At 38.4% G+C, this 14,909-nt stretch overlaps 1 protein-coding gene across 1 annotated transcript in view; it reads right to left on the bottom strand.

Moving 5' to 3' along the window:
- KCNK10 (potassium two pore domain channel subfamily K member 10) overlaps positions 1-14,909 on the bottom strand; it is a 76,558-nt gene that overhangs the window by 17,572 nt on the left and 44,077 nt on the right. Inside the window, exon 5 of the mRNA XM_026112534.2 lies at positions 14,714-14,874. Within this exon, the coding sequence (XP_025968319.2) occupies positions 14,714-14,874 (161 nt within the window). The remainder of the gene's footprint in view (positions 1-14,713; positions 14,875-14,909) is intronic.

Genomic DNA, 14,909 nt, shown 5'->3' with positions numbered 1-14,909 from the left:
CTGGAGCTAATCTAAAAAAGATTGAAAGAGGACTCTAACAAGTAAAGAATGGAGAGCTTTTTGTGATCTAAGAACCTATGAGAGTTTCCAGGTGATCCCCATTTACTAATAAAGGTACTGATTTTACTCTTAAGGTGGTTAAGGCAACATTAATGTATATGGCATCATCTTGTTTATATTGATTCAAAAAACCTACTGTGAACATGCTTTAGTAATGTCAAGTGTGGTCAAGACATGTTCTCATGGAGAGATTCTTATCAATGGAATTTATTTCTTATGCATCTTTTCCATCAATGACTGTGACTTTGCTTTTTGCTTGTTTTCCATCATGTCCACTTGGATTTTATCTGGTTTTGGTCTTATCTGGTAACTTCAGGAGCTAAAAAGAAACCCTTTACCTTCTCTTTTTTTCTCTCTCTGGTCCTATAGATCACAAGCTGATGAACTGGATTCTTTTATGGCTCTTGACCTATCAGAAGAATTAACTCACCTACGATTTTTCTGACTTGACTGTTGACAATAAAAAGACCAAACATGGTTCTTAAGTTCCCAGGCTGAGGACACAGAGATGACACTTAGAAGTAATTCGTATTCCTTTGAGGGATAAGGGAGAAGATTTTTTCCAAAGAGAAGCCATTAAGCATTGGCTCAAAAGATGCTACATTTATAATCACTTTTCAGACTAAACCAAATGTTATATATATGTATATATACAGTATATGCAGTATATACAGTATACCATATTTCAAATATGCTCATTCCAAGATTTGGTAGTGTCACCTCTCATTTTACAGAAACTCCCTCAATCTACAGTACTGCTCAGCCAAAAATAGCACTGGAACATTTGCTGCCTCTTGGTGAGCTCATAGGGTTCCTCTGTCTTCCAAAGATTTTCTCACTCTTTTCTGAATTCCTGACAAATATTCCCCAGATTCCAAGAGAGTTGTTTACCTTTTTGCCCAGATGAACAACATCATATTTCTAGTAAGAGCATCCTGTGGTTTCTTGCAACATGCTGTTCTGATCTCTCCAGAACACTTTGCATTTTGGAGCATTCCTCCAATGAAAACACTCATGTTTCTTTAACATTCCTTTTGTCCCCTTTGCCTACTCCTAACTTCATGCCCTCTCCCATGCTGCCAACTATTCTTGAAACAGATTCTGTCTTCCTGTACACTAATTAAACAGATTGTCTTCCAAATCACTTCCTCCAGATCATAATATTTTAAGAAGAGGAAAGTCAGTCTTTGTATCAAAGCATAAGACAAAATAACTAAAATATTGGTTCTATTTCTTACATGTGATCTTGAGCACATATAATGAACAGGGCCTTTCAGGACACTTTGTCAACATGACACAGCTTATAAATCCCAAATGGATGTGGCACTTAGGAACCCCACACAGCCAAGAAGGCAACTCTCTCAGAAAGCACAGAAGCGGAATTCTAAGTACATTTTTGCCAGGAAATGTAAATATATATGACATTTCAGACACCTCAGTGGTGTCTGAAAGCGGTTTGGACCATTCCGCTATAGACAGGCCCCCACACTCTGGCTAACCAGCCCTCTTGATGCCTCAGTGCTATTTAATTCTAATGCTTTATAAAGAATGCTGCTATTGCTGCACCAGAAGATGCAAAATCCATCCTCTATTTCTTAACTGTACTACAGGGGAAACAGATATAAAAACCTGTAAAAATTCACACTTGTTACTAAACTATGTAGAGACACTCCTGAATACATACAGGGCACAGGTCAGAGTAAAGAGGTGCTCTTTTAACATAGCTATTTTTCCCATAAAACCACAGTTCAGTAGGGTGTTCGTCTAGACCCAGATAGATATGCAGCAAGATTCTCACAGGGCAGCAGCTTTTTCTAATGCTATTTTTGTAAACTGCTATGCATGGATCTTGCTGGAGTCATAACGTGAGTGCTGATACACTATTTTGAAAACATACAGAAACACTGGCATGGAAATTTTGCAGGTTTGATATTTCCCTTTCCAGTCTTCTTCCTCTCTCTGGAAAGCACAGGTAAGGCCTTCTGGTATGCACCAACTTACTTCTACAAGTTGCCCATTGCACCACTGATAAAACAAAAATAACAGTAATGACCCCAAACCTCTGTTCTGGCTGAGCTATATTCAGCCCGAGAAAAAATAAATGTGAAATAAGAGGGATTTATATATGCTTTTCCCAGATACTGGAGCAGACAAAGGACAACAGAGGCTCATGGCTCAGACATGGCAATTTCAAAGGGTGCTCTCAGATGCCAGATTTGGAATATATTGTTCCTTCTTCTTTCTTGCTTAAAATCCTTCCTGAGTTATACCTATATACCCTTCTCCTAGAGAATGTAAGAATGGGTTTATAATGGCTGCTCTGCTGATAGAACATCACACTGGCAGCATTTCCTTTTGCCTACAAGGATTCTACCTTGCCATTCCTGGTAACCCTGATTTTTATCAGTGCTGAGTCAATGCCTTCATCTTGTTCATCAGTGCAGTTCAAGGGAAAAAATGAAATGCAGTTATAATAGTGCAAAGAAAAGTATGACATAACAGCAAAGCTACTAGAACACATTATTAGATTTTTGAATATATGCTCTGAGTTTAATTAAGAAATGCACCGAGACAGAAAAAAAGAATTAGCATAACCAGATCAATGAAAGATCTACTTGTCTATTGTATGATATAGCCACTTTCAAAGACTTAGCAAGAAACAGAAAATTGAACTTCATGTTAGAATTGATCTCCTCTTCTCAGGGTAAAGAAATTCAGTATTTCTACTATTAGCTCTTTTGGGGGGTTGATTTTTTGTTCTCTTATGTTTTGGTTTTGTTTTATTCCTGTCTAGTGGAGTAAAGCATCCAGATTCCTTCACATTGTTGTGTTTTCAGGACATTTTGTAGTTATTGGAAATGTAACAACATCAGTGTTTGTGAAGTTAGAGTGCAGACTTTGTTGGACTGGATATTGAAAGGTTAAATACTGACCTTTTTTAAATTGGGAGGGAGCTAGTCTTCAGACTAGATTCCTCATATCTGTTGTTGGCCTGCAGGTTTCAATTTCTGTTTAATTTGGAATAATAGTCTAACAGGCCTTCACTTTCCCCTTCGTGAGTACTATAGCATACTTCATTCTCTGCAAGAAATCCTTGCAGTAGCCTCCAAGGCATATTTTGTTTGTGCTATGGGATTTCTCATAGCTATTAACACTATAAAGATTGTAATGTTGCAGTCTTTCTAGAGAAAAACGCTATTTGTGACTAGTCAAGCAATCACAAAACGTTCTCTCAAGTAACTAGCTCACAGGGAGTAACTCTTACTCCAGGTGGGATGCAGATCCCCAAGAGCAGAAGGAAAGCACCAGGAGGACGATATAGCAGCTGCTCTCTGGGGAAAAAGCTGATGCAACATAACACTAAATTCCCTGCCTTTATCCAGCCTGTTTGTAACCTTGAATGAACATCTCCTGAGTGAGAAAGTAGCACAGTTTTCATGGCTCAGATGAGGTACCACGTGCAGGTACTCTCATGAGGTAAATCCTCTCTGTTGCCTTTCAAGAGCCCTCGTCTCCCTCACACTCCATTTTGGTATTTTCCCTAATGTTGCCCACAGCCGTTTCGGAGGATATTCTGAAGTATATTAACTAAAATGGCTCTATGTATTAATTTGGGGGGCGGGTCAATGGTCACCTATATTATCAGTGATTCTGTATTCCAGTTTCATTTCTATCATGCTTTTCCTTTATTCCCTGTATTGCAAAACAGTATTTCAACTATCTTGAGTCAGAAGATTTTCTTTAGGATATAAGTCAGCTTTTCAGAGATGACAAAACCTGTATCAAAACCTGGCATATAGGATTTGACATTTCAGCATGGCACTGTTAGGAATGCAGAGAAGCTTCCATAGCAATATGGCCAAAACTTTAGGCAATAATAAAAGGAGGTTGTTCACCAGTAGTGCTTAGGAAACAGTTTAACTTTCAGGCTGATGGTTGAAAAGTTCACATGTTCTTTGGCATGTCAGTCGTTTCCACTGAAGTATTTCATTTTTTAAGCTTCACACAGAGTATTTAGGAAACCCTAGCTGCTCAGTAAACTCTTAATCATGCATTCAGCTCTTGTTGGTCTTGTGTTTCATGAGAGATAATTGCTTGAGACTCATGAGGTTTATTTCCAGTGCACTTCACTGCAATTAAAAGCTATGTGATTAATACTAATTTTAGCAGGAGGCAGGCAGGTATAGGTTTACCCTTTACAACAGTGGTTTCTGACCATTTCAAAGCCTAATGAAGGACCATTTTACTCACTTTCTTAACAAGAAGTTTGGGAATCAGGTTCTGTATGGAAATGCATCTCCTTTCCTCCTGCTCATGCTGAGATCATTCTGAATACAAGTTTGGTTTCAAACTGAAGGAGAGCTGGCAAGCACTGGGTTTTGATATAGAGAAAGAAATTGTGCACTCTACAAAAAGTTAAAATAGATCAAGAAAAACACTGAAGATAACAGAGGATCTTGAGGAATAGGAGTTCATATACTACAATTGCTGGAGTATTTCCACAACCAGAAAACAATGTAATGAAGTTTGCTTCTCAAATGAGAAATTAATTACTACAATTTACTGCAATATAGACAGGTACCTGAACAGTGATAAATAAAATCTTTGTATTAATCATGGATTCCTGGCTCACTTTTGTAGAAGATTCTATATTTAACATCTGTGAAATATTAACAGTGCTGCAGTTCACTGACAAAAGTATGACTCCAGTGAGAAGAATTTTTAAAGGTTTGTATCTCTAATCATATTAAATTATTAATAAAAAAATACAATTAAAAGATATTAACAGGCTTCACAAAGGCAGGGCAAACAGTACTCTGTTTGTGCCCTGTAGTGAATGCTTTGTATCTCTAAGCTACATTGCTCAGTGCTTAACACTCACAGAAAGAGATGTTACAGAAATAGCAGACAATTAGTTTGAGGCATAGACTTTAGTGCCTACTGGATTTCAATTTTTGGTGAAATGAGCTGACTTGAGATTCCCAGATAATACTGTACTCTAGATTTAAGCTAGTTATAAAGCCTCATTTTAGAATAGTCTTTCCTTCTCTATTTATACCATCACCTCTCTAGTAAGACTGATTTGATTCCAAAACTGCAACAACTATTCTCTCTTCCTGATTTTGACATGTTCTCCCTTCTTAGCATTGCTGCCTTCTCTTTCTAGCAACCTCAGGAATGGTCTTTCAATACCTCGTTGGGCTCTCCACAGAGACAGACTTACTTCGAGACCTTCATGATCCTCCCTTTGAGGTTGCCCCAGGTTGATGCTGTACCTCTCAAACCCTATAGCCTAACAGATATTGCTGATAAAACCAAAAGGTTTAAAAAGTCTTTCAGAGAATTCAATCTGTATTTAATTGTTCAGGGTAATAGTAACCCTTAAATTAGAAGCCAATTTACAAGCGGTTGTTGACTTTCAGGATTAAATAAAGATGTGCTCCACAATGAGCCCATATTAGCCCAAGTAAATATAACTTATACTTGACAAATAAGAACTGTGGATCATGAATCAGTGAAGGATTTGCTGCACTAAAGTTACTTTCACTGAAGGTGGTTAGCTGTAAGCATTGCTAACTGAATTAAATATGCAATTTGAGGAGATGAAATTCCAAAAGCTGATACTCCAAGTCTGGGACCTATAGATTTTGTCATAAATTTACAAATACCAGCATATTATCTCAGCACTCTGCAGAAAAGGTACTTTCCTGTAGCTCAAGTATAAAAGAGGGGGAAGCTGAATCAAAGAGGAAAAATGACATATTCAAGCTCATACCACTAGCCAGTGGCTGAATCTAAAATACAGTTCAGAGACAAAATTTGCTCTGGTGGATGAAGAATCACTGTCTGTAATGAAGTCACAGCCTGCAGTGTTAGTTGATTAGTAAGCTCATGAGATTATCATTTGCCTGTACCTTGTGTTAGGCACTAGACCGTAAGGACTACTAAAGCAGGTAATGATCAAAACCAAAAATAAAACTTCTTGCTATCTTTCCATCACCACAATTAAAGCTCCCGTTGGAAATATACAAGATGTGGCCTGCAGCATCTCAAAGAGAAAAGTATTTCAGAGACAGGCATCGTAAATTAACACTTCTGCCTTTAATCCTCTCAGTTCAACACTGTAAAAGAGTCAACAGACACACTTAAAGTGTCCAGATGTCCCTGGGTCTGGACTGTTTTACAACTGAAAAAAGCAGTTAGAAGAACTAGCTTTGTTAAGAAGGGTATTGAAGGAGTCCAGGCAGGATGGACTAGAGAGAGAAGAATACATCTGTAGACATTACAGTGACTAACAGTCCTTCTTATAACAGAGAAGTTACTGATGAACTAGAGGAAAATGTACCTAGAAACAGTTTTCCAAACTGAGGCACTCACCTTGGTGATGAAGTCCTGGATTTCGGTCCCTGCTCCCAGGAATGCTTATGCATTTTAAATTAAACAGTTGTCAGACAATATTTTTTCAGAGAAATATCAAAACCTGGACAGTGTCCCAGTGACTAAGTCAGAGAAACATGCTTCCTTGCCATGCCCTATTGTTTTCTGCATAGTGAAACTCCTTTTCAAGAGGAAGGAGTGAGGACTGCATCCATCAAGAGAGGTTCGCAGTCCACTCCTGTGTGGTGTAGTCCACTCCTGTTTGAATTTCTATAGGCTGAAAAAGACGCTGTACTAAGGTGTCATTTTCTTGATGATAGCACATCAACCTTCAATTGTTACAGACAAGTGATTCAGAGTGTAACATCCTAGCACTGACTGTGTTTTTAAAGACAGGTTTTTTTGGCCTAAATAAAGTTTAATGAGGAAGCTGTGCTGAAATAAACAGAGGAACAAAGTTTATTGACTTTGGTACTCCCATGCTCAGCAGCCTAGCTGCTGTATATTGCTTCTCCAAGCTGCTCAGTTCTGCTATGCTCCTTATATAAAGCCTATGCAGCTACCACAAGTTCCAGATTCTTACAGTACCTGCATTCCTTAATATCACTTTTATTGGCAGCTAATTTATGAAAACATATCTTCCGATTTAGATGAGAGGAACTAAAAATGAAAATATGACACTGACCAGCTCCATAAGGCACTACAGATGTATTGTTGGCAAGCACTAGATAATTTATTTTATTATTCTTATGTTGTAGACTCCACTATTAAGCAAGCATTCTTTATGAGAATTATGGAGGATAACACATTGTCTGCAAACCTCTTCTGGTATTTAACTATGTATATATCCATAACCTTAGTGAGAACTAACTGTTTTCAAAATTTAGATTTAGGTCTAGATTTTGTTTTAAATCACCACTTAATTTTAGGATGCTCAGACTTGAAATGTGCATTCAAGTGCATATCTAGTTGAAATAAACTTCACATAAGCATCTACCTGTGTAAGCAGGTCCTTTGTTGACCCATAAGCACATTTTTAACCTTGATCAGGGAACTGCGACTCTCAGCCAGACCTTTAAGCTGTTACAGGCAAAAGACTAAATAGTGAGATGAAACTGTTTACATCCAGTTGCTATTGATGCTACTCTGAGCTTGTAAATCAGTGCCTTAAAACACCTCTTTTTGTCTGTACAAGATCTCACCACACAGATTACTTTTCTCCTGAGCAAGCTATTCTGCTGCATGAGGAGCAAAACTGAAGTGGCTTCAAAAAGCCAAATTCACAACTTGTGAGAGAGGCACAGAATCATAGAAACCAAGAGAAAAATGTTTCATGTCAGCATACTTTATGCGCTGGGTAATGAGTCTCTTCAAGGCTACATCACCTTTGTCTGTCAGTAATAAGGTGATCTTGTATACAGCAAAAGCATTTGCTTCCTGGACACTGTGGTTTATCACTGATCATTTCTTCTGCAAAATTTTTGTGCAGCTAATTTACCAAGTTCACATGAAACACCATTCTTGTCAGCGAGAGGGAATTCAAATGCAACTGTACCACATGCTCTGCACTGCTGGTCTGAGTGCACGGCTTGTGGCAGTAGCTTTCAGAGCATTCGTGCCTATGTCTGTAAAGTCTGCTGAGAATGGCTGTAAGGCCAGTCAACTCAGCTTCACTCAACTTCTACCAACCTTAACCACTTCTCCGAACCTCACAGACTCACTTCTTTTTTAATTCCTATTTGGCTTATCCCCCCCAAAACTTTCCTCTCCATAAAAATTGCATGCAGCCAACCCGCCATTTGCTACTATCACATCATTTTCTCTGCCTCTATATTGTCCTGTTGATTTAGACTCTAAGTCTTTAGGGGCATATTAAAAATGCTGCCTACAAATCAGTGTTTTTAGAGAGTCTCAGTACACTGAGACCTTGTTCTTGGTTGGCTTTTAAGAGAATCAGAGTGGCAATCATAGAATGTAATTAGATCTATTATTTTTTATTGCAACAGTAAGAAATTACTATTAAATTATGAAAATCTAGGATTCCTAGCTGGTGGCTGACTTTTTATTTTTCTCAGATATTTTGTTTTGGTGGAAGTGACCTAGGAAACTGTCAGACTAAGCTCTGAGGATGGAAATCTCAACTCATAAATCTTGTATCATCTTGGAATATTATTGTATATGTGCAGCACTATGTTGAATTTCACACACCATCCTGACAGTTCTGTCCACAGCTACTGTCAGAGATAGGATGCCAGCAGATGGCAGGTTGATCATTGCACTGGTCCATTCCCCTATGGAAGTTCCTGAGTGATGAAAAAAAAAGATGTAGCTTTTTTCTCACAGAAAAGCACAGTGAATAACACGATATTAAAAACAAAAAGAGAGGGGGTTAATATCCTCAGTTGGTTTTAAGCAGCTATTTCAATAACAGACTGATGCTGGTGTAGTAACAAAATGCAATAAAACCTGAAAGAGATCTTGTGGATTTCTGGTATATTTTGATAAGGCATCAGGAAGCAGGTGAGGGAACTTTACCATCAGTTTTCTGTTAGTTTAATCTGCTCAGAAATGTAGGTCTCAATGTTTAGGCACAAATTTGGAGGGAAGACCATCAAACATCTTATCTTCAGAACTAAAAATAGGGTCTTACTTCTCGACATATCACTTAGATTGTAATACATTTATCTATTAACTACTTGTCAAATTTTGAATTCAGTGACATCAGTGCAAATCCAGAATGACTTCACTGTTTTGCCTAAGCTATAATGTGGATTTGAACCGCTAGATTCAAAAACATTCTCATCTGAAAGCTTGATACAGCTGCTAAAAATGAGAAGAAATAGATGCTGATATGGGGCTGCAAGAGATTAAACAGGGGGTAGTTGCTGCCTGACAGGAAGCAGACAGGGTCTCTGGACTATGGCATTACCCTAGTGAAAAAGAGGTAAAGATGGCACTTCAAGGAAACCTCTCACAGCTTCTTTGCAACAACAAACTTTGCTGAGAACTCACACACTAGCTGTGAATTGGTATTCAGGTATAATTCTATAGGTGTAATGTGAGCCTAGGGAAAGAACAGGAAGAGAGAGAGAAAAGTGAGAAAAGAAAGAGGACAGATACTAGACCAAATGGAAGGTGCAAAAAGGCTGTATTTTTAAGTGTTCCTCTTCTGCACAGTTACTCTCCTGTACAAAGTGTATTTTCGATGAGCTGCTTTACATTCATTTTCACATAAGTAATTTGTAAAGAATTCATGGTTTTCTTGTACAGTAAGAAAAGAGTTCAGAGAAGTCAAAAATCTCTCCTGAAAAGAACCTGAACCTCTAAGAGAAAGAGTAGCTAGGGCACATGTGATGCATCCAGGAAGACAAACAACAAAGTTGAGGAAAGGCAGAGCTTTAGAAATCGCTACAAGAAAGCTTGGATAGTGGATGCCCAATTCCTCTGCTGAAATATTCTGTCAATACTGTGGGAGTAGTGCATATTTAATAAGATCAGATCTCTCTCCCCTTTTATGAGGTTCAAACTGCGCTTAAAATTCACAGAGTGCGTGGGCTGATCACTGTAATAGCTAAATGCAGCATTCTTAGGCTCTAATTTGTGCTGCTAATTAACGTAGGTTTGGTGGGGTTCCACACAGCTCAGAGGCAGCAGAAGTGCACTAGCACAGCTCCTCTAGCAGAAATTCTCCTTTCATCTTTCCAGCTATACTGGGCAATGCCAGGGGCAAGCTGTCCCTTGTGTGGCATGAGTTGGCTGCTCACAGTTACACTGTTGCATTGAGGAAGAGACCTGTTAAGGAATTGTGTTGGATGAAAAGACCTCTGTGCTGAAGTAGAAACCTTCCTCTCCTTCCCAGCTGCCAGTGTACATATAGTGCTTGCTACCTAGCCTCAAAAAAAAATATCCTAACCAGCTGAAATGGTGAAATTCTGCTTCAAAGGAGATGGCAGAAAGTTACATGGCACCGATGAACACTACATGCCAAGACCTTCCACAGAGCATCGGTAGATTATATGGGAAGAACAGGCCTAGTACATGAAAAACACCTAGATCTGCCATTTGTTTCTCTTTCAGAAGGGAACAAAAAATGAAAAGTGAAACTAAGCTGTATATTGTTGAGAACAAACTTGACAGCAGAGCTCTGCAGCACAGTTTCCATTCAATGAAGATGGGCACTGGGAGGAATACAGGCCTGGATTACTCCGCTCAGATTTACCCATCTTTTAATCAAAGCAAAATTACCACTGACATCTGTACTGCCCTCCCATTTGGCTATGCTCCACCACACAAATGACCATTCTATATAACAGAAGATTGAACATGCTAGATCATATCAAAAGTCTGTCTAACTCTATAGTCTGACTCCAAAAGTAGCCAGGAACACTTTAGAAAAAGATTACAAAAGAGGGCAAATAAAATGGGGTTATTCCTTTGGCATTCCTTCCTACAGAAGAATCAGAAAGATTTCCTTTGTCAAGGTGTATGTCTGGGTTATACTGTTTTATGAAGTGAAGCCCTCAGTGGATTCACCACCATGAAATTGTCTAATTCCTTTTCTAATCTGTGTATGCTTCTGGTTGCTCCAAATGGCAAAGAGTTTCAAAGTTTAATTTAGACTTTGCATGAGGTATACCTCCTCTGGGCCTTTTTTAAAATTTACTGTGAAGTGTTTTCACTGACAGGTCCCTCATTTCAATGTTACAAGAAGCAGGGAATAATTATTTCCTGTTCACTTTCTCCATAGGACTGATAATTTTATGGAACTCTACAGTATCTCCCCACGCCATAAAACTCTTCACTAGGCTAAAGAATACAAATCTATTCAGTCACTCTCTGTACAGAAGCTATTCCATATCTCTGATGATATTTGACAATGTCTACACTTGTTTGATATCCTGGGTCCCAGAAGCACACTAAAGTCCACAGTGCATCACCTCAGATTCCCCTTTCCCTTGTAGACTGCCTCAGTTCAGTGCAAGATCAAGTTGCCTTCAGATCCCATCCACCTGCACAGATGACGACAAGGCTGTAAGGATTTGAGGAACTTTTGCCTGCCCTGACACCAGCCATGTAACAGCTATAAGGGTGAATGTATAAAGAGAAGTAACTGAAGACAGACAGAAGCAGGGTGCTGAGCCATTTGCACATGTAATCTTTATATTATATGAAGTCCAGGACATACAAAAAGTTTTTCTCTTTTTTCTCCTATTCCCCTCCCAAGCGTACAATCTGGACTGCTCCAAATTGTCCATGAGGACCAATAGAAGGCAGGTAATGCAGGCAGTTAGTAAATGTAGTCTTAAAGACTTGGCTACAAGGACTGCATGTGCAGATCCTAATACTGTTTTACATTTCTGTTACTGACTTTTTGAAATGGGATGATTAGAACTGCATGTGATATTCATGGTGCAAGTACACTGTGGATTTGTGCAGTGGTAGTATGGTGCTTTCCTTTTGGTGCTCAACTCCTTTACACTGTTCCCCTTTTTGACTGCTGCTAAGCTTTGTGGTGACATTTTCAGAGAAGCATCGATAGTAACCCCAGGTCTTTTACTGAGTAGTAAAATTAGAGGCCATCCCATTACATTCCTCAACTCTAAGAAAAATGCATTACTTTGTACTTGCCAACACTGAATTTCGTCTATCATCTTATCAACCTTTTGCAGTTCATTGTAGTTCACTTTCATTTTAGCTATCCTGAAATATCTAGAGATGTAATTTGCAAAATCTGTCATCTATGTATTCATCCTCTTTCTGAATCCTTGTAGACCATTTCTACTAAAGCAGTAAGATCCCAGCAAGGACTCTGATGGAATCACACTGATAGTTCTACCATCTACTCCTAATCTCCATTTCACCTTTAACTACCTACTGACATGTAAAACCCTCTCTCTTATCTCATTATGGCTAGGTTTCCTTATAGTATTTGATGAGAAAACTTGTCAAAAGCTTTCTGGAAATTTAATACACTCTCTCACTACATCATTGATACACACTCAATGTCCCCTTAGACAACTCCAGCAGATTCGTGAAGCACACTACCTGACATTTTCTTAGTCCTGTTAGTGTCTTTTAGCCTATATTGTTCTTTTTACTTGCTTTCTATTCTCCCAATTTTTATGCCATCCCTCTGTTTTAATCCCACAAAAATGCTGAATTTGTGTACATTACGGAGACAATTCCGAAGTAAGGAGCAAGAGTTGCATATCAAACTGAATTTTCTTCACGGCTCAGAATTAAATGAAGAATTGTTTCTCTACTTTTGCATTTTCTGATTAGGTACAAATATTTATGGCATCTAAAAATTTAAACACAAAATAATAATTTAAATAATTACTAAAATTATAATTACTATATTCTATATTAGCTAACATCATACATGTATACTGTGTTAATATAATGCAATCATTGTATAAATAATCATATAATGTGGAAACCACTGATATTAAGACTAGTTACTAAGATGCACATAAATTGTAGATTACATCAAGAATAGTTCAGATAGCTGAACCTCAATATCAGTAATATTTGAAGGAAATGATGTATAAAACCCTCAAAAACCATTACAGCACTGAAATGAATAAACATATGCCTGGGCTAATCAAAGGGACCACAGATCTCTAAACTGCTTTGGCAGCTGACAAAATGCCAAGGAGGAAAAGGAATACTCTGGATGGTTATAAACAACAAGCAAGTGCATTAAGTAAAGAAAAGCAAAAAGTACTTTTGAATACCAGAAAAAACAAACCTCCTACTATGTGCCGAAGGGCTATATTCTGTATGGCATTATATTAACAGCATTCATCTGTGAATCTTAAATAGAACAGGTATTATTTTTATTCATAAAGTTTCAGGCTGGCGGATTAGTGCTCTTGCCCAAGTCATTCAGAAAGTCTGTAGTAAAGTTGAGAATTAATCAAAGATTTCTTTACTCTCAAATTCATATCATAACTACCCGACCGTAGTTTTCTTGGGCAGAACCAGACTCGAAGGTTCACAGCTTCCTTTGAGGTGAAGTAGGTATAAGAAGAAACTAGTTTAAAAAGAAATTCGTTATCTTGTCTCATTCCATTTTTGCAGACCCAACCTTAGCCACCTTTCCATTACCTGATTTTTACAGAACCGTGCAGTTGCCAAAAAATTATGCCCTATTCAAGTGGTCCAAGTGCAGGCATGTAAATGTTACCTCACTGAAAATTGCTAGGCACATTTTTTCCACGTTTAGACTGAGAGATATTTCTAATGGCTAGTCTGGGACACTTCATAGTAACTTAATCAAGAGAAAAATCGCTCATACTCCAATCTAATACTCAATTATTTCCTTTCTAAAAACAGTTACAAGTAATTTGCTCTCATCTGTGGAAATGTTTTAGAAATAAATGCCTATCAAACTAATTAGCTCAGACAGCTCCTCATCCAATCCATTCCTGAAAAAACTTACCTCTAGTTATGCCGTCTCCAAGGGAACCATCACAGGTCACTTCTAGAAGTTCTGCTTCAAAGAGAGAATCCCTGAAGTGAACCATGAGCAAATTAGCAAAACGGCGTTTGCCAATTCTGTGGCACTGCTTGCAAAAGAATTTCTTCTGGTGACACAAACTCAGAAGTGGAGGGTACTGACTTCATTAAGGGAAATTACATATGAGCTGCTCAAGTGTAGAAAATCCATCCTGAAATCTAGTGTAGGATGTACCTATGGTGCGCAGGGGGGATAAATGCCTGAAGAAGATCCCAGTCAGATCCACTCCAACACATCTGTGCTCTCGCAGTGAAAGCATATCGCTTAGCCATCTCTCTTCCCAAGTTTACATCCACTCCAGTAATTCAGCTTTCCAAGTCTTTTAGGCTTTGTTACTAGTACGGTCAGGACCTACCCTGCATCCCTGTTCCTCCAGAAGTTATAGTACATCTTTCTATTTTCAGTGAGGAGAAATAAGTCAAAAAAGCAACCTATGGTGTTTTGAAGGGTGTTTTACATCTACTCCTTGTAAGATAGCTTAGGAGATTCATTCCCCAGAGATAGCCTGCAGTCACTAAAAAATAATGGGTCCTCAAGAAAAAAATTCAGACCCTAACCTATATCCCCTGCACCACTATCTAGAGAAGCCTATTTCTCTCCACTGACTACAGAGGGTTCTGAAGGAGACTAAGCATCACCTAAACTAGGTATGTGAATGTTGCCCGATATTTAAAAAGGACTACAAATGATAGCAACAGAATTAAAAGCCAGACAAGTTATACAGTGTGAGTGAAAAATTGACCATAAGCTTACTCTGAAAACTTTCTCCACCCTTGCAATACCCTTCCCAAAGATGGTTCCAAGTTGGTCTCCAATCCCAGCCAGCAAGAAACCAAACAGTGGAATCCCAAAGATGGCGTACAAGATGCAGAAAACTTTGCCTCCGACAGTGCTTGGGGCAATGTTCCCATATCCTGAGAAGAAAAACAATCGTCAGTCTCAGAATTTA

The sequence above is a fragment of the Dromaius novaehollandiae genome, chromosome 5, assembly GCF_036370855.1.
Source record: "Dromaius novaehollandiae isolate bDroNov1 chromosome 5, bDroNov1.hap1, whole genome shotgun sequence".
NCBI classification, from domain to species: domain Eukaryota; kingdom Metazoa; phylum Chordata; class Aves; order Casuariiformes; family Dromaiidae; genus Dromaius; species Dromaius novaehollandiae.
The sequence above is the reverse complement of the archived record's forward strand: the minus strand, read 5'-3'. Positions and strand labels throughout refer to the sequence as shown.